Source organism: Alligator sinensis, unplaced genomic scaffold (genome assembly GCF_000455745.1).
Source record: "Alligator sinensis unplaced genomic scaffold, ASM45574v1 scaffold169_1, whole genome shotgun sequence".
Taxonomy (NCBI): domain Eukaryota; kingdom Metazoa; phylum Chordata; order Crocodylia; family Alligatoridae; genus Alligator; species Alligator sinensis.
The window spans coordinates 292406-319519 of NW_005841924.1; the positions used below are offsets into that span (position 1 = coordinate 292406).

At 42.9% G+C, this 27114-nt stretch overlaps 2 protein-coding genes across 2 annotated transcripts in view; both read right to left on the minus strand.

Moving 5' to 3' along the window:
* Positions 1–7084, minus strand: part of LOC102368346 (toll-like receptor 2 type-2) — a 20567-nt gene extending 13483 nt beyond the window's left edge. The window contains exon 1 of the mRNA XM_006019141.3: positions 6648–7084. The gene's annotated coding sequence lies outside the window, so the exon portion shown is untranslated. The remainder of the gene's footprint in view (positions 1–6647) is intronic.
* The window catches only part of TMEM131L (transmembrane 131 like), a 153067-nt gene that overhangs the window by 7224 nt on the left and 118729 nt on the right, over positions 1–27114 (minus strand). Inside the window, exon 34 of the mRNA XM_025198521.1 lies at positions 25415–25712. Coding sequence (XP_025054306.1) covers positions 25434–25712 — 279 coding nt within the window. The 3' untranslated portion in view covers positions 25415–25433. The remainder of the gene's footprint in view (positions 1–25414; positions 25713–27114) is intronic.

Here is a 27114-nt window from a genome sequence, read left to right on the forward strand (position 1 = left end):
GGGGAGGGGTGTTATGCTTAGGGGCAACCAACATGGGCTTATTAGAGGCAGGTCCTGTCAGACCAACCTGGTGGCCTTCTATGACCATGTCACAAAATCCTTAGACGCAGGGGTAGCAGTGGACGTAGTCTTTCTGACTTCAGGAAGGCCTTTGACACTGTCTCTCACCCCATTCTCATTAAAAAACTAGGGGACGGTGGCGTCAACACCTACACAGTCAAATGGGTCGCTAACTGGCTGTAGGGCCGCACCCAGAGAGTGGTGGTGGACAGGTCATTTTCGACCTGGAGGGATGTGGGCAGTGGGGTTCCCCAGGGCTCGGTCCTTGGACCCACACTGTTCAACATTTTCATCAGTGACTTGGACGAGGGGGTCTTTAAGAGAAGGCTAGATGAACACCTTGCTGGGGTCATTTGACCCCAGTGCTCTTTCCTGCCATGGCAGAGGGTCAGACTTGATGATCTGTCAAGGTCCCTTCTGACCCTACAAACTATGAAACTAAGTTGCAACCAGGAAGCCCTAATTCAAGCCTCAAATTCATGAGACCATTGAATTAATTTGTTCCGTCTCTCTGGTTGAATCAAAGCTGATGAAAAGGCAGAGTGAAGTATTATCAACAACTGGTATGCATCTCAGCTCATGTTTCCTCATTAATTCTTCCATCAACTTCATATGGAAGAAGGTGAAAAATGTATAATATGAAGTCTTGTTATCATGTAAGTACCTTCAGAGATTAAGAGCTATTGTCCACAATTGTCATATGGGTTCTCTTAGAAATGTAAGAATGAAGTCACCCTAAACAAATCCCTTTATGCCTAATGGGGTCCCACAAGCAAGTCAATTCAATTTAGAAAAGTTGCTGATAGATCTAAGAATCAGAATGGACACTTTATTTTTTATCTACCCAGAAATGGAAATTATCTGTTGATACAAGCAGTTTCTTGCCATTTCTTTCTAGGTCCATAACCTAATCAACTAGGATAGTGAAAGGTCTGAGGACTCATGAAACCAATCCAAATTTGTAACGCAACAGAAGTTCAGTGCACATAAACCACTTTCAAAATGCCTGAAACCAGTTTAAGATAAACCTGGATGGACGTAGTATTAGACTTAACTGATTTTAGGTTAAATTGGTTTATTGAACTTCTGTCCCAGACCCCCTCCAGATTCAAGTTAACTCACAGTCCCCCCAACATCCCAGGCTACTTTGCACCTCCCCTACAAAACCCCCTCACCGGGTGGGTGGGCTAGCCTTGGCCCAGCTGTCTGCTCCAGCTGAGTAGGGAGTGCTGCTTCAGCTGAGTGTTCTAGCACCTCCCAGCTTCTGGCCTGGGCCACTGCAGGTATATGGCTACATTTCCAGAATCAGAAGTGAACATCTGTTCGCTTGCTTATCAGTTCAATCTACGCAGCTTAGACTAACCTGCAAAGACTGAATCAATTCAGCCTTGGACTTTTTGACTGTCTGTACTTAGCCCACATGGCTTCTTTTGAAACTATAGGCCCTAACGGGCACCGCACTTCAACAAGGACATGTAAAAGCTTGAGAAGGGCCAGAGAAGGGCCACCTGTATGATCAGAGACTTGCATGGCAAGCCATACAAGGAAAGGCTGAGGGACCTGGGACTCTTCAGCCTGAAAAAGAGAAGACTGAGAGGGGACTAGGTAGCAGCTTACCGCTAAATTGGGGACGTACAGCAAGGGCTCAGTGAACAACTGTTTATCAGAGCACCCTTACGGAAAACCAGGAGTAATGGTCACAAACTCCTAGAAGACTATTTCAGGCTCAACATTAGGAAAAACTTCTTCACTGTTAGGGTGTCCAGACTGTAGAATAAGCTCCCTCCAGAGGTGGTGCAATTGCCTACCCTGGAAATCTTCAAAAGGAAACTGGACAGTCACCTTGCTTGGACCTGACCCCAGTTGTCTTTCCTGCTTGGTGCAGGGGGCCTGGACGCAATGATCTTCTGCGGTCCCTTCCAGCCTCACAATTTATGAATCTATGAATTAATATAAAACAAGCTTGAGTATATATTTTTGAAATGGTAATAATGTATTTCTATCAGACTTCTGTTCTGTGTCTTCCCCTTTTGTGAAGCTCAAAAAGGGAGGTACATTTTCATACAGCAGCATGTTACTAGTTCTTAGAATTAGAGCACTTTTGAAACCACAGGTTTTTCAGGCATTTACATCAGTTTACTGATGTGTAGCAACTTCTTCAACAGGAAGCCAGCAGAAATATAGAATTGTAAGATATAAGATAGGAGAGAGAGATGTATAGAAATATTATGTTCAAAGTTCTCTTGCTTTGAATCTTCTCTTTCTTTGATTCAACCTTCCTTGATATAAGCCTGTGAGGGGGGTGGTTTGTTTGTTTTCAACATCACACATTGGCCTCCCCTAGCTCTTTTCTTCCTTCTTGCTCCCTGTAAGCCTTAGCTGGCCACACATGAGTAAGTGCTACACAGCTTGCTTATGTCAGTTTTCCCACTGAAGCCACAGGGACTGGTCAGGTAAGTGCTACACAGTGTGAACAGAAATGGCAATTCTTATTTTGTCTCCAGAGCAGTGATGCTCAGTGTGTTCATTAAAGCCCAATTCCTGGAATCGTTTAAGCACAAGAGATTCCCAGCTTTCATTTCAACTCAGAGGACATTGCTACCCCTCATCATTGTGGAGAATAATTGAACCACCCCACCATGCTCAAAAACAGAGGGCAAATTAAAATAGGAATATTTTTTGTTTCAAATCTCATGGTTTTAAGGCCACAGGATTTTAACTGGTTAACACTTTTGGTTGGCAACAGTAAAGGAATGAGGGCTGCCAAGTGTTCTCCATCAATTGCTTTCAACACCTATTTCTATCCATGTTTTTGCAGACAATCCCTGCCTTCTCTTTGTTCCTATTTGCATTTTCAATTACAGAGTTTCTTCATTTCAGCATATAGCTTGTCTCCCCTTCTATATTAAACTACTTCTTTTCTGGCAGCATTTCAGAAGTGGATGTTGCACTGCATTCATTACAATAAGGAACTAAAATATCTTACAGATGTATGTATGTTTTTAATAATTAAGTACAAAAGTTTTTCCCTTATAAAGGTGCTGTGGCTGGAGTACAAGAAGAGAGAGAGCTGCCAGCCACCTGAGCAATCATAATACTCTCCTTTATCTAGTATTCCTGTGCAGAGAACATGCAATCAAGTGCATGCTATTTACAGCTTGTCTGTAATGCTACATCACGTAAAACATCCAGCCCTCAAAACTGGCTAACCTTGTTTCCCTTTTCGGCCACATATACTCACTTGGACACGTGCTTTTCAGGTCAAGACACCAACCTGCAGTACCTCCTCCTCTTTTTGGGTACTAAGATAGGATCTTCACTGCTTCTGGGCTCATCTGCAGCATGCCCGATGGCAGTTGTTACTGTGCCATTACTGCACAGTCCTGGCTGCGCACAAGTCATTTCCAACCGTATTGCACAGTAGCAATGAGCTAGTGCACAGTAGCATTGGCATCACGGTTCGTGCCCACTGATGCTATATCGCTGTAGCAATGAGCTACATTGCAGTAGCTCATCGCTACAGCAATGTGGTGTCTCACGCAGACACAACCTCTGTGTGGAATTGGAGAGAGTCCTTATGCTTCTTTCCACTACTCGCATATTGTCAATTATACAGCATTGGCCACTGCTTTTGTTCCCCCCCACTGGAATTCTGTCTTCCGGAGAAACTGTCAGTGGTACAGTGTTGAAGTGCCTCAACACCCTCCAACTACCCAAATTTGCTTTTATGCAGCAAATACTCTAGAGCCACATAACTGCAAGGCTAGGGTTAAGCAACCTGGACCCTTATGTGTACCACCTAACAAACTTTGCTCATTGAACCAAGGTGCCACCTCCCCCATTTAGGTAATCTTCTGTTCTATAAGCCTTCTTAGTGCAGACTGGAACCTCTTTTCTCTCTCTTCCCTGATTTCACATCAGTTAGCAAGAAGAGGGGATAATTTTCTACCCATCTCAGCAGAGAACTCTGTGGGAGAGGCAGCAGGAAGAGTTCCCACTGCCACCAACAAAGGTGTCTATATGAGATAGAAGACCACCGACCAGAGCCAAGCCAGGATGGCTTTACGAGAACTGAAATTCTCTAGAAACATGGATAACAATGGAGAAATGTTAAGCTGAGCTTTACTGCATCAGCCAAAAGAAAGATAGTCTAAAGGTAGCCTGTGCCTTGAGAAAACAGAGAGAATTTTTTTTTATTTAAAAACATACAGTTAAAATAGTGCTGCCGGTATGTGTTAGATGTGCTCCAAACATGCCTAACAGATTGGGTCCTTCCACAAACTTAGGTGAACATTTTGCACCACTCAGTCTCATATCCGGATTGAAATGGAGCTTAGACAGGAGTTAGACACATAGCTACTCAGACTAATGCAGAGAGTTGGGCATGCTCAGAAGCTTAAGTCTAGGCAGCTAGGGATCTTTCCAGTGAGTGAGTGAGTACCAATAACTTTATGGGGCTGTGTAGTGTGTTGCCTGTTTAATAAAACTGTTATTTGGACCCCGAAGTTGGGTTCTGCTTTACTATGGTTTGGCCCTGCTGCAATCTCTGCTCCTCGCCCCTCTAACTTCTGTCTCATTTCTCCCTCTCCTGCTTCTGGCTCACCACAACCTCCAACACCTCTCCTGAGCTCCTCTCTGCCTCCAAACCCCCTGTTTCTTTGCCACTGTCTTATCCCCACTGCCTTTTCCTTTTCCCCTGAGCAACCAGGTTTCTGCCTCAGTTTCTTTCCTGGCTGTCTCCTCCTTGCCACCACTTATCTGCCCCCCCTCCCCCAATATCTCAGCTGTCTGTCTCAGTTTCCAGCCCCAGTCTACCTTAAATAAACCCAAGCCTCACTTCCTCAGCCAGCTTCTCTCTAGTCCACCGGTTTTAATCCCGGTTCTGGCAACTTTCACTCCCTACACTTTAATTCTCTCTCACCTGAACCTTCCCCCAAGTAAGCACATACATACATACTGTACCATCCAAGTTAGGAACTTACCTATGTGTAGGTGGGTTGTACGTGTGAGAACTGGTGAGTGTGTGCGCGCGCATACACACACACACACACATATATATATATATATATATATGTAATCTCATGTGCATGATATACGAATTAGTGATCTGTGTATGTGTACTGAGTGTGCGGGTATTGACAATTGATTTTTGTCTAATTTTTAGTGTGTAGCGTGTATGTGCTTGAATTGGTGATAGGTATGCATGTGCCTAGGCTGGTTTGGATGTGTATGTGCCTGAGCTAGTAGTGTGTGTGTGTGTGTGTGTATGCACCTAATTGATTAGTGTGTTTCTATATGCGCAATTGTGTCACACCCTCCTGTCTAACAGTGCAATATTGAGATCCTGAGAGTTGACCTGACCCCACAGGGCAACACTTTAAAGAGGGAAAATCCACATTTTTTCTGTGGGGAATAGAAAACCAGGATCCCTGGTAATTAGCACTACTAAGTTACAAGAGCACTGTGTTATCACTTGTTGACATTTTGCTCAGCAGAAACGTGAAAAGAAGCACGCTCACATTGCCAGAGACTACTGTCAGAGTTACTGGGGAGCTACCGACACAAAGGGCATACAAATATACGAATGCTGGGGAGCTGCTACCACTTAATGAAAATGACCCTGAGCATCATTATGATAGAAAATGATAGTTACCAACAGGAGTGATATCACTTGAGGTTGTTCCACAGTCACCGGAGGTTCTCAGCCCAGATAAGCACATACTATAGAGGACGCTTTCCCCAAACCTCAGATGTATCACCGGAGAATCTCTCAGACAAGCAAGTCGGAATAATCTGAGCTACAGAGCTGCAGGATGCGGGGCTCAACCAGAAGTTGACTTGCCTTCCCCTAACAGCAGCAGTGCTGCTGCTCTAGGGGTACATGGCACCTCCAAATGATAGCAGAGGGCACCTCAAAGACTGACCGAACACTGATCTAGCCAGAGGAGCAATTAGGATATTTATAAACATTAGATCCACATTAGCTTTTGCTGTGTTGTCACTAACTTTTGACTTGGAAGGGATGCTACGGTACTGGGAAGCGTGTCCTTAAAGGGTGAACTACCCCAACAGAGGCTAGGCAGGACACTGTAAAGGTTGTGTGCAGCCAGGTGGAATCAGGAACAGCATAAATCAGACCTCTTGCAAAGCACCTTAGACACCAAGTTAGCAAACACCCAACTTCCCTCTCCTCAGTCTAACTTAGTTACTTCAACAGTTCCCATCCCCACAGTATCTGAGTGCTTCACAGTCTCATTCAACACCCCATTAGGTAGCGGGGGGAGTTCTGCTCAGGAAACCCTTCTTTTACTTTTCTACTTTCCTCCTCCTTTTTTTTTAGACTCCACATTCATGATTGCTCCCACTTCACCACTCACCTTCTTCTTTTACTCTGGAGAGCAAGGAAAGGAGTGAAAGAGTGAAAATGAGCTGTTGAGCGATGGCTGCAGTAGCCTTCTCTTTGCATAGAGAGAAATAATAGAAATGATAGAACTCTTTTCACCTCCTAGACAAACTGGAGCAGGAAAGTCCCCCATTCCCGTGAAGAAACTGGTGTAGACAATGGAGCCCCATGGCTCAGTACTTACCCTAGAGGCTGGAATGGATCTGCTTGACAGCTTGCATGCACAGGCTTGGAGAGGCATGCCAGGTGGGGCAGACCGTTGCACTTGTCTCTTCTGCCAGGCTCCGCAACTTTTCCTCACAAATCATTAGAGACAGGAACAAAATATTATTTTAACTGAAGACAGAAAGCCTGGCATCATTTCCTGACTCATGGAGCTGGGTCCTCAGCATGCGTCTTATCTTGCCTACATTTTAATCTGACCTGCTCAGCCATAGGCTCAGTCTCAACAGAAACAAAATTATCTATTTTCAATTTATTTCTGTTTCACATTTTCTTGCCCTCCCCGACTCAGGACTAGTTTGTGATCAGCTAAACTTTCCGCAGTCTTTGGAATGAAAGACTGTGATTTGAAAAACAGAGGAGCAAGTTTCACTTACTTCTCTTCCTGAACTTCCTGGTTCTGCCCCTTCTGTCCGGGAACAAGACAAAACCTAGTAAACAGCAGTACATTGAGCAATACACTCAGCAATTGGCTATTTTCTCCATCTGTACCAAGAATCAGGTTTCTTTCCCTCCTACGTTTTAAAAGCATTTGTTTAGAAATAAGTGCAGCAGTTGACTTTACACAGAAGAGTGTATGGGAGTTTCATGTACTGCCATTAATCATTTGGGATAGGAAAGCACTTAATTCTTCAGTATTGCCTCTCAGTGTAATTCAAAACAGAAAAAATGCGTATTTCCCAGGAGTGAAACTTTTCAGTTGAAGTCCCAAAGAACAGTTAACCTGTGAAAAACAGGAACTAAAGGACTGCAATCAAAAACGAGTCCAGCTTCATTTTCTCCCTATTTTAGATTTGATGTAGGGTGAAATCTGTTTGTTTCTGACATAGTTTAAGGTTTTGATGCGTTAAAGGGATCAAGTAAGATTTCCTAAAATTAAAATCTGCAGCTGAACTTGCTACTTCTTTTCAAGTGTAGCATGGCAAATGCATGCAGATAAACCATCAACTTGTAACCAATTCACAACAGGAAACTGAAACAGCTCATAGCCAACATTCCACATTGCCGCACAGACGGTGACAGCACTGGACTCGAGTCAGCTGCACAGAAGGGGTATTGCAGCAACTGGCTGCATAGCATGGGCAAAGGCACAACCATGTTTTTGCAAGAGTGCAATAGAAGCGTTTTCTAGCTGTCTGCAAGTAATAATGCAAAACACCAACCAATTTAACTGAACACTGTTTCTGAAGGGGTCTTGATGCACTGTTTTCATGGTTTAGTAACTGTAGCTTCCTTTGAGCTGAGATCAGGGCACTCCGCAGGGATGACTGATCAATTTATTTAACCTACATTCATTGATTGCTTAGACCTAGTGAAAAAACAGGGGAAGAGCTGGGCAAAAGAATGGAAAAAGTCTCAACTACCAAGCTGCAACATCAGCCAACTTCCTTGATATCTTGCAAATAGGACAGACCAGGGTACAAAACACAGGGATTTCTCTAAGCAACTTCCTAAAATCATGGACAGATGTGAAATATTCATATATTCCTGTTACTATTTCCCAGCAGTCTCTCTGCAGTCTCTGAAAAAGTGGTGTTACACAAATTGCCAATTGCTCAAATTACGAGTGAGACTTTATAAAGGGGGATAAGGCAAGGTGCCGCGTTTATTGATTACGTGAGTTAGACATAAAGGTTCAGACACACCATTTATACAAACACACACAAACCATCATACATATTATTACACACAGGCATACACATACACAAAACAACCATTTCATCCACACACACTAGATTTAGTTACCAGCAATAGTTGCTCAGTATCAGCCAGGGTGGCCAACCCGGGCTTATTGAGTAGATGAGATGATGATTTGAAGATAGCAGATTTGAAGATAACAGCTGGAGCAGGGTGAACAGATGCATCTGTGCTCCAATGAAACAGCAGTAGAGAAAGAGACTCACCCGACTTGGCATTTTCAAAGTGTTCTTTTATAGGGATTGGCATCCTTTGTTTCAGTGCTTTAGGGTTTTTTCATACCCAGCTTCTGTTTTTGTGGCTGTTCTTCTTGTGTCTTCAGCTTACCTTAGCCTTGGAGTGTTCTTGTTGCCAGTCTGGCAAAATTTCTTCTTCTGTTATCTCCTTTGTGTCCTCGAGCTTCAAAGGGATTCTTCAGCCGTTTGTTAGTTCCTTACTGGCTAGTAACTTACGTTTTGTGCCTTGTTGCTTACATAAAGTTAATCTTCTCTGGTCTCTATGCCATTCTCTCATCATTCACCCTTTTACACATACTCATACATAAAGGCTATGCAGGTCGAGCAGAAGGATACAAAATGCATTTTTCAAGCTGCTTACAGAACAAGACTAACATGGTTATATTTCACTATTATTACACTCTATGTTAGCATCAGCTACAGCAGTTCAGTTCATGCTACAGTGGACCCATAGCAAGTTACTGGAATGCTGACATAACATAGCAGGAATATGTGGCCCAGTATGTAGCAATGAGTAACTGAATAACTGCTCCAGAGGCCCTCAGTAGCATGCTCTCAAAGGGCATTTTTACATGTGCTCTGGGGTAGAGGAAAGGTGCTTAATGACAGCAGTTCTGAGAGCCGCTCTAATTAAAGTGCCCAGAGCATCTCATGTATCAGCATCACCACACTTCAAAATGGTGGCTGGGGCGCTTTAACAAGCTTTAGTTAAAGCGCTGTACCATTTTGAAGTATGGGGACATTGATACATGAGAAGCAGGGGCTGGCTGAAGCATGGTAATTACCATGCTCCAGCAGACTCAATTAATCATGTAATTACAGCACACTGGAGCAGCCTCCAAGCTCATGTACAGGCACCCAAAGGGACCCACATTAGCCCAACTTCTCTTCAATATCTATGTGGGAAATCTGGGAGAAACACTAAAATCTAGTAGCATAACCCAGAGCAGGGTAGGAGAGGCAATTGAGGCAGTACCCCAGTTAACTGAGCCCATTACCACCATTGACAGGTGGGAGGGGAGGCACAAAAGCTGCAGTGGCAGCAGGCTGTGCTGCTGCAATCAGCACAGCAGAAGCTGGCACCACCCCATGCATCAGTGGCTGCTCCGGGTGCAGACTTACTTTGCTATGCCTCTGGTAAAACGGCTTTTCTGCCACTAGTGTGCTAACCACATTTAACTACATATTTCATTCTCATTCCTGCCTCAATTTAAGCCTTCCCACTGTCCGTTATTGTAGAAGGGATCAGGGCCGAGTGGCTGCACAGGGATGGGGCCTGCATGCTGCATGTTCAGCGGGTGTCTCACTCTCTTGCTTTCAAATCTCACCTGCCACAACTGGATGTATTTAAAAAGAGATATAAGGAGGTAATACATGCTTGGAGAGAATATGCTCAGGTTAGCATGGGTTGATGTCGAGGTTTTCTGTGGGGCTCCTCCTCCCTTATACCCTACCCCTTTCCACTCAGGGGTGCAGTTGATGGGTACACGTTCAGCCAGCCTAAGCAATCGCCCTGTAGCTCAGACACAGAAGAAAGCAGCCGAGTTGTCTGAAGTCTGCAGATTTTGGCTGTGATTGTTGAAGTTTGCTGCAAGTTCTGGGATCACCCGTGTAAAGAAGCAAATAAACTTAATAACTCAAATGATCATGCCCTAGGACTTTCTCTGGCCCTACGGGTGTTTTAGTCACCTTCTGTCAGGCAATCTCAGTCTGGCAGGCACAGCCCTGTACAGGCTTAGTCTTTATGTGCAGGCTTGCCTGTCCTAGGCAAACCCATGGAGTAATGTGGGCCCAGGAACATCATGAACCCTGGCTTAGCCCCTAGAGGTACCTCGCTCCTCCCGGCAGCATGGTTGTCTGGCATCAGTCTGGAGAATTCAGATGTGCAAAGTCCTGGGCTCCTGCCTCCATGGGGGGAAGTGATGAGAGCCCTCATCTGACTATACATTCCACCTCTCCTGGCATCAGTGCAAGCATTTGTAAGGGTATCTGAGTCGGTGTGAGCCAATCTGGCCTCCTGTGCCCCCACATGCCCTACTGCTGCCAGCAGATGTTAGGGGCTCCTGAGGTGTTCATTATCCCCTGCAGCTGCTGCCTCCAGGCCCCAGGCAGTGCTCTGTGTGCCGGCTGCCTTGGGGCTGCAGCCCGAGCCCACATGGGACTGGGATTCTGATCCCCACCCAGATCTGGGTGCAGGGTTCAGGAAATGCCTGTTGTGCACCAGCTGCCTGTCCAGAAGTGCTGTGGGGCTTGGCTTGGGAGTGCAGGCTTGCTGTTTCCCCACAAGTCCGGCCAGGGATCTGCTGACCGCGGAATGTGTCAGTGGCTGCCATCCCAGTAAGTATGGGGCTCAGCTGGGCCCCTGATACAGTGATATAGCAAACCTCCAAGCCTTCCCAACCCTGTCCTTGGGCAATCAGTAAAACCTACAAGGAGGGTTTTGTCCCCATAATGGAGATGTTCCAGAAAAAATGGGTCAACCCACCAGGGTGATGGGGGTGGGGGGTCCTGTCACTGAGGGAGCAAAAGAGTAGGAGGGTAAAACTAGCAATCAAACCAATGAGTCAAGTCAATGATCCCCAAAAGAATTTTTGATCACCCACAGGGGTGCAGCGGAAGTCAAGAGACTTTTCTTTCTTTAGCCAAACCATCAAAAAAGGCATGGGTCTGTTTTACAGACTTGGAAATCCGATGCATTTGGAGAATCTGAACTTGGCAGCAAACCTGTCTTGTGAGGTATTTTCTAGGGGTGTGCGAAATGCGCCATATTCGATTCAGATTCGGCCTGAATCAGGGACAGTGATTTGATTCATTGATTCGGATCACTGTCCCTGATTCAATTTGGCCAAATCTGAATCTGAAGATTCGATGCTGAGTCAGAGAATCAGTGATTCGGCCACCGACACAGCTTTAAATGTTTTTTCTATATACTTCGAGGTACCAGGTGTGGCTTGTGAACACTGTGATACTGGGGCAGATGGAAGGCCCCACAGGAGCGCGGGGGGGCACCCTCATGCTTGATGGCAAACCCGGAAGTGGACCAGAAGTACTTGGGGCCCCCCCCAACCCCCTCGGCTCAGCAATCAGCCATAGGGGAACCCGGGTGCTCCCCCAGACCCAGGAGGCACCAGTCATGAAGCTGGAGGTGCCCCCCCCGCATGCTCCCCAGAGGACCCAGAAGTGTTTCTGGTCTACTTCCGGATCTGCTGCCAAGTGCGCTGGGCACCACGCTCCTGTGGGATGCTTCATCCACCCCACCTCTCAGCATTCACAAGCCCCCTGCTACCTTTAAAAACATTTAAAGCTCTGTCTATGGCCGAATCGTCAAAGCTTTCCGAATTTCTCTGAATCAATTTGGAGGGTTCCGATTCAATTCAGAGAGATTAAAGGGTTTCATGATTAGATTCTGTTTCAGAGATTTGGCCACCGAATCAGGCTGAACCTCTGCTGAATCAAATCAGTGACTGAAGCTTTGCACAATCCTAGTATTTTCTCTCTCTTCTGGAGGAAAAAGTGGGGTTGATTTGATTGCACACAGGCACCTAAGACTTGAAAGTACCCCATGAGGATCCATTACCTAGATGCTCCTTCACCTATTTCACCTGCAGAACCTGACATGGTAGAGGACATCTACTGGACCACGCCCTGTACAAGACGACACAGCCAGTAGGACTGTCAAACCCCTTCTATCTAATATCTCAGCTATAGGAGGATGTGAAAGACTTAGGTTTAGTTCCCTCCACTACCTGATGGGATATGCACTCACATTTCCCAAAAGAGGACCCTAACCATGAGATTATACGCTATTTTAGGGTGGGGAGAGCTCACTCACTTTCTCTGGCCTGATGACTACTGAGCGTCCCTTCATCCCATTATTCTCTGGCCTAGTAGGTAGGCCACACAGCTGTGATGGGGCAGATCTTGTTTCCACTCCTGTGCCAATGGATGTTTAAGTACTTTAAATAATCATTGGAGCAGGGAGTAGAGAACCCATGTCTCCCCCCTTTCAGGTGTGTGGCCTATGAGGCTACAGGCTTGTGTTCACTCATTCACTTTCTCTGACTTGATGTAATTATTCCATGCACAGTAGAACAGCTTTGATGGGAGGAATTGAGTGAATCCACTTCCCACCCTTGAATCTTAGGCTAGGGGTCTCTGGGAGGCAGGATGTATGGGTGCAAATTCTCTCAGTCAAAGTAAGAAAATGGAACATGGATCTCCCATATCCTGTATGAATACTCTAACCACTGAGCTACTGATTGAAAGGGAAGTATCTACACTACCCTTGCTTGAGTACTGCAAGAAAGGGTTTGTTGGGAAAAGACACCTATATCTCAGAGAGAGCTGGAAGTGAGACATACCCTTAATTTCAACATTTCCTATTTACTACCTTAGCTACTTATTCAGCTATGCTGGCCATTGTGAACCCCCTTTTTAGGCACCTGACTCTCATGGTGAATTTTATAGGGATCTTAAACAACTAACTGAGGACTGTAGGGTTCACTGGTACTCTAAGAATTAGACATTGTAACAACGATCCTAACTCCACTTTGTGGCTCGAGTCCTGGTTAACCTTCAAACTGAACACCTATTATTCATTGCTTGGTGGAACCAGCATACCAGCTCTGTACCCAGGGGATTCTTAATAAAGTTCTTTAGGATTACAAGATTTGTGATCTTCTTGCTAGGAATTACATGGCATGTTTTGCATGTTTAGATTTTTATGAGATTTTATTTACCCTTACTACCAGTGCATTTTATCTTCCAATCATTTGAATGCTTGGGTATTCTTACTATGTAGATTCACAAATCCTGCATAGCCTCTATTCCCACTTGTGTTCTGTGTCTTCTGCTCCTCTCAGGAACCGACACAAAGCAGGCAACAGTACAGACTGCAGCACAATACATGCACATCATGCCAAAGTTAGTACACCATTGCATATTTAGTCTCCCACTACAGAGCCTGTCCAGTCAGTTTCAGATTTCTTGTGCTGTTCATATACAGAGATGTCCGCAGGCACAAGAGCATGCCCACTTTCTTTGCAACTATGTCACTGGGAAAGTAGTGAGAAATAACCTACTTCTGAAGTTACTACTTCCCATGACTAAAATTTTCAAAGGTAAAGGACAGGCTGTTTCTCCCCAAGTAGCTGAACTTTTAGTTTATTTTAGTTTCGTTTTAAGTTTGGCATGTCCCATAGATTCAGTTCATTTTGGCTACTGGGAACATCACAAATCACTGAGACCAGGAAACACAGAGAGAGTGAGACATTTCCAAATGATTCTTTGTTGCTCCTTTTGAGAAGTACTGTCTCAGTTAAGCCAAATCTTACAGTCTTTAAACAAGTAAAACTCCCATGGGGCTCTTTAAGCAATAAATCCCATCTGTCAACAAAGCCAGGAGTCAGAGCTATTGATCAAGGGATTGTCTCATAACTTACAATGATACCTTCATTGTCCTACCCAAGTTATTTGTGCAGTACTGCAGCTCAGATTGCATGACTTCCAGTCACTGACACACCTTATTGCTTAAACAGTTGGAAGCAGCATATTGAATGAAGACATTGCATTAATGCCTGTAACTCATGAGGAGATGATAGGCTTGTGGTTTACTACTTGCTTTTCTTAATTGCATTTTCATTCCAATTTTAGAATTCAGTTTAGGGAATTTTACAGCAAGTTTGATATTTATTGTCAGCTATAACACATTGTGCATAAAAGATCCCCTGTAAATGGCAAATGGCTATAGCAACCCTGTATTTTGCACCCAGGCTCAACAATATGCTTACTTTCCAGTGTATTTGCTTTGCTTGATAAGGCTCGTATAGACCTTATAAAACATTAAAATCCTTAACTCAGAACCCGGCCTAGGTAATCAACATCATGCTCTGGGGCAGGGGTGGCCAACCTGCTGCATGGGTGCCACAAGTGACAAAGGAAGCCTCTGCACATGCCATAGGGCAGCTCAGAGAGGGGACAGGCAGCACAGTGGCAAATGGGGCAGGAAATAGAAGAGCAGCAGATCGTGCAAGGGAAGAAGACTAGAGCAGCCCTAAGGGAGGATGCAGAGCTCTCATTGCTCTACTGGAAGAACCCCTCCCCCCTCAGACAGCTTAGTCACAAACTCCATTGCTGTGTTCCCTCTTCTGTGGCAAGGAAAGGAACAGGACAAAATGAACCATATGGCAGGAGCCAACCCTCGTCCTGGGGCAACTGTGTGAATCTCCATGGAATGGACTAACTCAGGGAGCTTGTACCTCCTCTTGGGTCTGATCTTGTACAGTTACAGGGTAGGGTTGGCCCTGATAAAGATAAAATACCTACTTTGGCCCATGTTTCAAAAGAATTAGTTAATTTTTTCTTTTCAGACAATATTAGTCTAGAAAGCCAGAGCCAGAACTTCAAGGTTTCCTCCTTTTTCCCTTTGGGACACTCTTGGAAAGCTGAAGATTCCCACATCCTGGTGCCATGCCAAAATGACTGAAATTGCTAAGGAGAAGGAGCTGATTGCAGAGCTGATTGCTTGGGCATTATCTGACAACACATACTGGCTGAGGAGTGCTTCTTTTGTCAATCTCAGGGGAACTCAAACCGATACATACTCAGCTGCTTGAGGTCGGCATTTCTGGGTACCCCCAGAATTAGAAATGATAGACACCTACAGAACCTTAACATTGGAAACTTATGCCACACACACAGTAAATTTACCATGACAGGCAGTGACATCCTTAAGCATGCTGTGCTACTCCTAAAAGGCTGCCTCTACATGGTGCTTCAACCAGGCTAATTCAAAACAGCTGAATGACAAAGCCAGTTAGCTCATCTCCATACTAATTTTCCTGCCTGTAGCACCATACTGACATAGCCATGCTGCTTCTCCTTCTGAGAAGCCTTCTGGCTTTTGGAGATAGGCTGCACAGAGAAGAACAGTCTGTTTGAGTGCACCGTTCGCCTAGCACACAGTAACTTCAACAAGGAGAGACAATTTTAGACACCTAGCTAGGGACAGAAAATTACACATAAACCAGTATAAGTTATTGGAAACCAGTTCAAATCTGTGACACAACAGAAGTTCAGTGCACATAAACCACTTTCAAAAAGGCCGAAACTGGTTTAAGATAAACCTGGATGGATGCAGTATCAGACTTAACTGATTTAGGTTCAATAAGTTTATTCAACTTCTATCCCAGATTCCCTCCAGATTCAAGCCAACTTAGTCTCCCAGCATCCCAGGATGCTTCGCACCACTCCTGCAGAGCCGCCCCCCGCCCCTTGCAGGGAGGGCAGGCTAGCCTTGGCTCAAGCTGGCTACTCCAGCTGAGCAGGGAGGCATGTTCTAGTGCTCCCAGCTTTTGGCCTGGGCCACTGCAGGCATGCGGCTGCATTTCCAGAATCAAAAGTAAACGTCTGTTTACTTGGCTATCACTTCAATCTACAGAGCTTAAATTAACCTGCAAAGATTGCATCAATTCAGCCTCCAGCTTTTTGACTGGCTGTACTAAGCCCTACAGGGGCTTGAATAGGGGTTTGAGTCTGTATATTTATGATGTGCGTTCCTGAAATAGCAGTTAGGAGCCCAAGTCTATTTGTGCATCTAGCCCCTATTTTCAAGGCTTTCCAGTAAATCTGTTCTGTGTTATCTGAAGCCCATGAACCACATTGTTAATGTGGGTAAGCATTAGTGCTTTTTTTTCTTTACAGTTTAATTAAGCCAAGAGCACAATGAGACACTGCAGTGATTCCTGAGCCAGGGTCTGTGAATCATGCTGCCTCCTTCCATTTTCCAATTAAAAGTTGGATGATAAGCATATATGGTGGTCTGCAAGAAATGCTGAGGGTTGACAATGAATTATTTGTCCAAAATTTTGGGAACCATTAATTCAGTGGACAGTGTGGGGTCTACTCACTAAAAGCAAAATTCTCTAAACTTTCTCACAGCTTTTCCATATAAGTTTTGACAAGTCACTTGAAATCCATTATTCCTCACTTATCTTTTCTGGATAGCAAAGATGTATATGTTTCCTTTTCGGTCATCTTAGTAGGCAGGGCAAGATAAAGTAATGTTACTAAATCCAGAAGTTTTCAAACTCTGTCATACACTTCCTCCTTTGAAAAAATGCATTTTAATACAGCCAAGTGCAATAAATCTAAGAACAAGGAACATAAGCTGCATTTTGCACACTGGGATTCAATGTCCTGGGAAGAGCAGTGACTCTGACAAGGATTTAAGGATCACAGTGGACAAAACTGAATTATTAACAGCTCATGAACAACTCTTGTTCTTGGAACAATACCATGGCAACAAGGGTTAGTACAATTCTTGCAAACATAGCGAGTGGAAGCAGTGAGGTGCCTATAAGAGGATGATAAATATTTATGGGAAGTTTGAAGGAGTCATAACTATCTGTATTTGAACTAGGAGAGAAATGTTCTATGCTGATGTGTTTAGATTGTGGTAATGTTTAATAAACTATACACTGTAAAGAACATTCTCCTTTGCCTTTGGAATAAACTTAATTACCACACTTTTTTTTTACGGGGGTAAAGTTCAGTGAGGATAAAAAATAGAAATATAAAATGGAACCTGGCTGCCAACTAAACTGAGGCAACCTCTTCAAAGACCAGGACACAGAACCCCCTCTCCCTCTTTTCCCACAGTGTTAAGATGCAGAAACATTTCCTGCTTTCCTGTGAGTATACAACACTCAGGCCCATTTGAGTTGAAGCTTTGCTGTTAAGGTCCCCTGACATGATCTCTCCCAAGCACTGTGTAATATTTGAGGCTAATAGAACATTTTTCCTGATTTCCTAATGCCCGAGGTATATTTGTGGGGACTTTGGGTGCAGTCATAAAAAATGGACATTAGTCCCAATTTATTACTTGCATTATTGGGTACATTTGACATCAAATAGGTGTACTGAAATGATAAACTTGGGTTGTCATGCATAACTATGCATTACTGTCTGCCTGCGGTGAGTGCCTCCAAGTTACTCTTTTGGTCTTTATGAAGATAGCTCTAAAACTGTGTAGCTATCTGACATGCAAGAGCACTATGTACTGTGCTGGCTAGCACTGCTTAATTTTATAAGACAAATGGGCACCTGTTTCCTATTTCTATTTACAGAACTAACAGAAATGTTGCTTAATCTCTGAGGATTTCACTAATGAACAAGCCCTCCTGCACCTGGCTATCAACACTGCATTGACTGAAACAGGCACCACAGAAATGTTCCTTCTGAGAGGATGGAAATAAAATAAGATACTGAGGAGGGACACACTACTGGAAGAGGGAGGAGATAGGAGGAGAAAGAGGAAGGAAGACTGCAAACAGATAATTTAAGGCTCCACCACTTTCCCCTTCATTTGGTTTTCTAGCAAAGCAAAGTTTTGTTTCAGACTTTGTTGCAGGTAAAGGATATCTTAAAGACTGGTCAGAGCTCCATTTCATTAATTCATACACACGAACATACATTTCTGGAGGGGTTTACAGACCATTTTTGCAGTGTAAAGGGACTTTGGTATGAAAAAGAATTAGGTTCCATGTAATACTCATAATACACGGTGGAAAAGGATTGCTTGCATCACACATTTCCCTGGCCCAGTTACTTAGCATGAAAAAAAAGGACATTGATACCTAGCACATATAGCACATTGCCGTCAAGATGCATAAAACATTTTTATCAATAATCATTGGAACCTCAAAATCCTGGTGAGACCAATGCATCTTAAAGTGAATAGGACATTTTCTCCTTGAAGATCACAAATCTCAGCCACATATGTTAATTTTAAAACTACGAATTACTTACCTGCCAAAACCTTAAGTTCCTGATAGAGCATTCCCATTCAATACATGAAGCCCCTATGGCTGCCTACGATAGAAGCAACATGCCTCATGGTAGTAAGGTTAAACTGCTGCAGTCAGTTGTAAAATAGTTGTGGATGGCAAAGGCATGTTGGCTCACGCTTCCAAGCTACCCCTCAGCTGTGTCTTGCTGATGGTTAGGCATTTTTTGTTCAGACTACTTACAGCTTTCCAAATAATTCTTCACTTACATTTTATGTTCATAATTGATGCTTGAGATCTGGAATCCCTGGGCCAGAAGTAAGGTCAAAGGAAAATTTGGACCAGCTATGAAAAATCATGGCTACACCATCACATGCACCCAGAACCTGAGGCCATAGTAGCATTTTATCTTATCCTGGTCACATTGCTAATCACCAAAGGGTCCAAATAATAAGACTTACCTTAACAGTGACATGAAAGGAGCTCTGGTGGGCAAAACTGAAAGAGAAACTAAAGACCAGGGTGTCGGACCATAAGGATGAACACACAGAACTTGAATAATGGCAGGCCATACTGACTGGTTTGCCCTCAAAACAGTAAGGAGGAAGGCCACTCTGAAGAGTCCTGGTGATAGGAAGAGGATATTTCCTAGTAAAGGGTTTTCTCAGCTGACTTTTTAAATCTTGTAAGGGCTAGCCTCAGGACTAAGGAGCATGCTTGTAGGTTCTGTGGCTAGAGGCCTAGGTACTTGAGAAGAAAGTGAGACGAAGTGAAGGTTCAGCTCGCCCATCTAGCTGAAGGGTCTCTGAAGGGCTGTATACTGATTTAAGGATTGTTAGGATTCTGGATGTAGCTGGAAAGGAACAGAAAACGGCAACCACAATTAGTTATTTCAAGACCAAACATCATTTATATGAAGTACTGGGTTTAGGAGCCTTTTGGCCAACAGCAGATCATCTGTTTAGTAAGGGATTGGAAACTCATGCTGAAGGGCTGCTATGTAATCTGGTGAATGCCCACTTGCCATTCCTCACACGTACTGGCCATCTGTGCCTACTGTTTTACTGACTACAACCTCAAAGTTGTTTAAATGGCAAATGACTGAATAAATTGATTGGAAAACTAAATAATAGAACCAGGAATAACTTATCCATGACAAAAGAAGCAGGACAGCAATTAGGTATTTTTCACCTGTCACAATTTGTTCTTCCCAAAATGTACATTAGCAGATATGAGCCAAACTTAATGAAGAACACCATAAAAAAGGGCTGGTAGGAAGAACGTTGTGAAAACTTCATTTGTTATTTGAGCAAAACTGAAAAGAAAAAATAGTCTAAACGACTGTGTCATCACTTACAAATCAAAGACTGGTTTGAAGGATGTAAGCATTTTCTTTATATTATGCTTTTACTTAATTCCTGAAAGTTTTCCTTGTAAGTTTCAACATCTGTTTTTATTCTTTAGAATTTCCTACACTGCACAGAAAAAAAACCCACCTTCACTTTAACAAGGATAAACCAAATTAAGTGAAACAATTACTTTCAGCAAGCTATAGCCAGAAATCGTAACAGGTTTGTGTATAATGTTAACCATGAAATGTTTTATCAGCTGCACCTGAACTGTTACATTCAGGGAAGAGCAATGTATTTTTAATGAAAGGAGAAAGCGGGGAAACAAAAAATAAGAAGCCTACAGGACACTTGGCGAACATCTACTGCTCTGTACTAGTGATATCTGGAAGTCAAATGAGTTCATGAGCAAACTTCCGGTACATCTGTGCTCACAGAGAAGCAAGAAACCAAATACTTCCCTTCAGATATCATTTCAGTAAAAAGAAGAAAAAAAAATCCAGTTATTGGCACTACCCTGTTTGAGAAACCAAGTTTACACAACTAGTTAACTGTAATAAATAGCTGAGATGTGTCAAGACATACCACTGCTTCCCCTCAGCTACAGCACTGTCTACCAGTGAAATCGCAGCTGCAAGCTGAGGTGTCCCTGCTCCCAGGTTAATGATCCCGTCCACGGGTTCCTCTCTCAGTCCAGAAAACATGGATGAAACCAAGAGAGACAGAACAATATCTTCTCAAAAACCTGGAGAGGGGCCACCATGCATCAAAATGGTGGTGTAAAATGGAGGAAGATCATTTGAGTAAGGATTTGTCTATACGGATCACTGAATCTGATTAACTCAAGGTGTAAATTAAGACCTATTAAAGTAGAGCAGCGCAAACCCCTGTGTGGACATTTTAATTCTGGCTTAAAAGTGGCTTTTTGCAAGTTAGTGTAAGCCAATTAGGAACAGGTTTGTGCTAGCCTAAAACAGACCATTTTCAAACCCACACAGGGGTTTGCACTCGTTAAACTAAACCAGCACCAGTTTCTGTGTAAAGAGGGCCTATCATTTCAATACCAAGTCCTTGCCAGCTTTACCTCTGATGGTGAAACTGGCAATCTGCAACCAACAGCTCAGCCTTGCAGAGAATTCCAGGAAGGCACCTAAGCTACTATGCAGTATAATTGAAACATAAACCCTTAACACTTTTTAGCAAATCTGTTCACAATCAAACCAAACTGAAGAGTGATTGCAATGCAAAAAAATAGAAGGAATGGTCACACTGAAACACCTGTGAAATCAAAAGATGTTAGGATATTCCGTTTTTCTTGGGGTTTTTGGTTTTTTTGAAAGGAGGGAGCCAAGACTTGTCTCAGAGGAGAAAGTTTTACCCCCCAAAATTAACTTCAGCAAAAGGGACATTTTTGTCAATCAAGATAGTGGGGGAGACTTTAAAAGGAAACACACTTCATAAATCAGGGAGAAAGAAGGGCAAGTCTACTTCAGCATGAATGTCGCTGCTGTGGTAGCTCAATGTCTAGACAAAAAGGGAAGCATAAAATCTCCCAAACTGTCACAATTCTGCTTTGTAACTGTAATACTGCTTTATAGTAACACAACAATAACCCAGTATTCCTATGGTTTCATAATCCCTTACCTACCTGAGATGGGGAAATTTTCTGGTTTCATACAAATACTTCCCCTCAGGTGTAGAACTTGGTACCTAGTAGAGAAATATTCCATTTCCTGAGCATTTGAGTGAAATTCATCCTTGGCTAAGGATTCCTTGTGGCTATATACTATTTCTGTTTCAGTTAAGGTCAATATTAAGGATTGGCATGGGGTCAACAAAAGTGATATTATCCTGTCTGATGGGAAGGAGTTATGAGAGGCAAGTAGATACCCATGAAGCTGATGAAGCACATAGATCATTTAACAGGACAGATATATGCAGCCGGTTTCCTCCCTTGCTACAGTCATAGTATCTACTGAAATACAGGATACATGTGATGTTTTGAGCTACCCTTTCTTTTCCTTAGTGTCTCAATTCACTAATGGTACCATGATATTACAGTAACAGGAGTATAGAATGGTGCAATCTCTGCCCTGAACTGACTACCTAACACCCCCTGCCCTCAAACCAAACAAAGTATGCCCACTGGAAGGAGCGCAGAGAGACTTAAAAAGAAAACAGTGGACAGCTCATGGTGAGCAACATCTTGTTCCAGCTGTTTTATTTTTTGAACATAAATGAAGCAAAAGTGAGTGAGAGAAGACCTGCAGAATGGGGTATGGTAAAAAAAGACAAAACTAAAAAGAAAAAAAGTGAAATAGATTAAATAAGAAAAAGAAGAATATGCAAAGAGAGAGGGCTAGGAGATAGGACAAGTAAATGCCCATTCAACAAAATAAAAAATGCCAACAGCTTAGTGTAGGGGTAAGAATTGGCTGATCCACGCTTTGTGGAGGTCATTGCTAGAAAGACCCTGACTCCACAAAGCCTAGATCAGCCAATGCTCACCTGAAAGGAGAATTTGGCCCACAGCATATAAGAACTGCCAACAAAGCCTCTGCAAAGCCTGGATCATTCCTGAGAAGATGCTGACCCCAGGGTGGAGCTCCTGCCCACAGGTTTCTCTCCCAATCCAACCAACGGCAGTACTGCCAGCCCCACGTGTTCAAAAAAAAAAATCAAGAGCAGAACTTTCCCAATCATATTTTTAAGACATTCATGAAATTTTTTTTTTTAATGAAATATTTTTGTTGCTTACTATTTGCCTTCCAGTTGGTGAGTCTTCAAGGCACATGCAAGGTCATATTTTCACGCTTCCCCCACCCCAACACAACCAGGAAAGAAAGAACTGTATTTTTTTAATAATGATAGCAGAAGTGTTCGTATGACTCCAGGAGTTGACTCCAGGAGTTGGAGTTTAAGCAAATTAGGAAATCCCGCAAGACTTGCACTAAAGTCACAAGAGTTCGAGACACTGTACAGGGGACTTCCAGAGGTGCTTTGCTTTCTGTTGAGCATTCTCTGGTTGGCCAGAGAGGTCAGCTGACTGGTCTAATTAACTTATCAAGGAGAAGGAAATGTATGCAAGCATCAGTAATCTATATTATATTTGCTCATTAGTCATACAGTATAAAGGGAAATGTTCTTTGGACACTATGTTTCAAAGAGATGTGGATTAGAAACCCCTTCTTCACCCAGATTTTTATACTCCTTCCACGAAGTGAAAAAGAATCAAAGGGCAGAAACCAATGGAAGCCATGTTCCTTTTAGGCTGAGTTGTACTCTCCGAACACATGAAGCTCTGGCTAAAGTCATTGGATGCATCTGAAGGGAGAATCTGGCCCACAGCCACAGCATATAAAGACCTGCCAACACACTTGGCTTACACACTTCCCTTTGGAAATAATAAATTATCTGGCGCTAACTAAAAACCTACAATATAGTCTGGCTTTACTGTGGCATCGCAGCTATAGACGAGGCTAAACAAAATAACATTTAGACTCAAGCAATGCCATCTTGAGTTCAAGATGGAACTTGACTGTAATAACTACGTATGTATATTAGCAGTACAGCAACTACATGTATTAGCAATAGAATTGGGTGGGCATTTTTTTTACATTTTATGCGTGTCAAAATAGAAACAGTTTTAATGGACTTTTTCAGGAAGTTCTCAGGTCCAGAATAGGCATCCAGGTTGTAGCTGTATTGGTCTAGAAGAAAAAGCAATCTGGGCTCATGGTAGAGGTGATACCTTTTATTAGACCAATAAGATTTTTGAAAAAAATTACTAAGCTTGCAATTAAAGAATTTTTTTTGCAAAAATCTTGTTGGTCTAATAAAAATATCACCTCTACTGTGAGCCCAGATTGCTAGGTCCAGGACAGAATTTCTGGTCAATATAAGAGTGAGAGAAAAAAATGTAAAGATTAGCAGAGTCTAAATGCCAGCTGACAGTCTAATAAAAGCATCAAAATACAAATAGTATGATTTTTCAAAAGTGTTTGGTGTTGATTCAACTTTGCTCCCAGTTTAACACTGCTTTCAGTGGAGGTGTTTAAGCCAGTGAACGTCACTTTGGAAATTCCCAACAAACATCTTCTCTCCCTACTTAATTAAAATAAATGCTAAAAGTTGATTGGGTAAGGAATTCTTCAGTGGAACGTTTTTCATCAGAAAAGGCTGATTTGTCAAAACTGAAGATATGTGTGGAAGTGTATCTGAGTTTGATTAAACTTTTGCCAGGAAAGTTTCTTGGGTCTTGGGTGGAATTTCTGCTCAAAACCAGTGACAGACTGCGAAACAGATGCTCTCTGTGTGGTGCTGGTAGGATTTGTGTCTGAGATTTGGGAGACTAAGGTTTATGCTCCCGTAATAGGCTAAGCAGAGTTTGGAACCTGGGTGACCCATAATCCCAGAAGGTTTCCTAACCATCTGGCTAATGAATGTCCAGGGCAAGTTTCTCTCTAATGCTCATTTTAGAGGGAAAACAACTTTGAAAGTTTCAAATTCTTTTTCTGTGTGAAATTCTTGTTTCTGGCCAGCCTTAGCTAAAAGAACAAAAGGAAAATTGTTAACTAACAAAAATAATCAACTTGCTTACGTTAGCCGTGACTTACTGTTTGCAAGCCAACCATCTCCCATCACCTTTCGGGACGAACATTTGAAAACGAAAGTGCTGCTAAGTAGACCCAGTGATGGTGTCGTTTAACACAAGCTAAAGAAGTCCTGCTCACTCTGTGACATTTCAACAGGCATTGGGGGGGAAGGGGCAACTACAAATTCTCCATGTCTGAGAACAAGGCTCTAAAGAGATGATCTGCTAAGACAGTTTGCACTGAGGATAGACTCAGCAATTTATTTTGTAACCAGACACTTTCTCCATAACATTTTCCTTGGCAAAGATTTACTATTCGTAACAAAAGCCAACGAGCTGCTGTTCAGTTTTACAGAAAGTTGTAAACTCATCTCTCAATGCAAGGTGTGTCTGAATGCAAATGCTAGCACTAGTAAACAAAGGGCATTAGAATTAAGTGTACCCAAAATGCCAATGCAACATGAAGGTTAAAAAATAAACTTGCAATATCAGGAGAAACAAGAAGGAAAGTTTCTCAAGTGAACTCCCACACCATACACATATATGTTACTGTCAAATAACAAGTTTGGATGTGAGGCCAGATATAGACCCAGGCCACAGCCAACCTTCCAAATTTGTGGGTTCAAATCTGCACCCACAAATAATTGTGCCTATACCAGCTACACTTGGACAACAAATATGAGACTTCTAAGTGCAAGCAGGCAGTGAGCTGTTCTACCATCGGATATGAATGCAATATTGATAAGTTCAATTTTATACTTACACATTGACACCATTGCTGGAAATAGGCCCCAAGTGTAAATCATGTGTAATGTGGGTGTGTGTCATTATGAGAACCTCTTCTATTTTTTGACAATGCTGTGTTATAAATGTATAACCTCTGCATGACATTACCAAAGTGTTTTGTATTCAATATTTATTGCTTCTTAAAAAACACCAACTACCCAGATTTCTGTAAAAAAAAAATTTATTTTCCATATAAAAGTGCCAAAATATCCACCAACATTGTAATCTATTCCAACAACCAGCTTACTCTAGTAATCAAAATTGCAAGCAACTTTACTCACATTTTAAGTCAAATTCCTTTCACACATTTCCACAGTAACCCGAGTCCCTAGAAAGTGGAAAATTTGCATTCCGATTGGCTGCTGTAGTCCATATGTCCAAGTTCATATAGGCACGGAATGGGTTAAATCTCGGATAATATTCCTGCTTACACATAACTGCCTGGTTCTCAACATGGGTTGAGTGTTGGGTGGTGGCACTGAGTGGGCAGCAGTTTTCATAGACATCACTCTGAGGTGCCCAGATGGAACCAAAAAGTCCAGACATTGGGGACAAGCTTCTGGTGCTTGAGAGGTAGGGCTAGAAGGAAAGATAAAAACATTGTGAAAAACTGCACACTGCTCCATTTGGCAAAACAACTGGAGGTAAATGGGAGGGAAGGCAGTAATGCTGAGAGAAATCTGAGGATCACATAGGTAGCAAATCAGGGACAAGCTTACAAAATGATATGCTTGGGGTTGGGGGGAGAGCTAGTATTGCTTGGGGTTTCATGCACAGCACTGTTTCAATATTAGTGTGTCTCTCTATGGGTCGGACAAGACCACAACTGGCATGCTGTATTCGAGACAGGTCAAGTTAACGAGCCAGAGAGATAAATTAAGGTAAATTAAAGAACAATGTCAAAACTGAAACCCAAAACATGAGGGTCTGAAATTTGAGAGAGAATGAAAAAGCAAAGATTAGAAGGCTGTAAATACCAGGTCCATCACATTTTTTAGTAAGGAACACGGGGCTACAATGATGAGGAATGAGGTGAAAGTAAACAACATTCTGGAAGAGTATCAGAAGAAATCCTCTGACAGTGATATGTATTAGGCTATGGATTTGTCTCCAAGTAGGGCGACAAAAGCCTTCAGACTTTCAACACTGAATAAAATATAAACTTCATTATGATCTGAAATATCCAATAGGTTTTTCAAATATCTAACTTTATGATAAAATATGGAATAATGCGCTCTCAGTCCTGCATTTTCCATCATTAAATACAGTAGAAATAATACGTGTAGTTCAAATATCTCTTGCTTTCCTACTGCGAATACAAAAATATTCAAAATGGAAGATTTTTAATAATGGTGATGGAGAGGTGATAATAATAAGTGACAGCAACGTGCTTTATTGCAGGGCTGAAATAAACAAACTTCCGCACTTCTCTCTCTGTAGCTAAACCCAAATGGCCAAAGTCAGTACACTCTCAGACATTTACTTAAAGGCGTGCCGGTATCTGATCCACAATCCCAACAATCATGCCTCCTGCCACACCACACATGCATGACAGGACACACAATTTTGGGATCAGGAATTAGATCCCAATTGTGTCTTACGTGGTGTTCACAATCAGCCATTGGGGACCAAACGAAGGTCTGGAACTGATGCCAACTGACAATCAACCAATTGTCAAAACCCCAGCTAGGTGGCACATACAATTTTTACTCATCCCAGTGCATAGGGATCTCAGGATTGGGCTGCAGCAGCCTGATCCTGGGGTCCCTGTATGTGGAAATGAGTAAAAACCATGTGTGCCACCCAGCTGGGTAGCACACATGATTTTCTAACATCCCTGGTGCATGAGGACCTTGAATCAGGGAGAGGCTCCTTAATCCTAGGGTCCCCATGCACTGGGGATGGATTGTCAGAAGCCACACGTGCAAGCCAGCTGCACATGCGATTTTTAAAGGTCTGGGGTGCAGTGAGCCCCAAATCA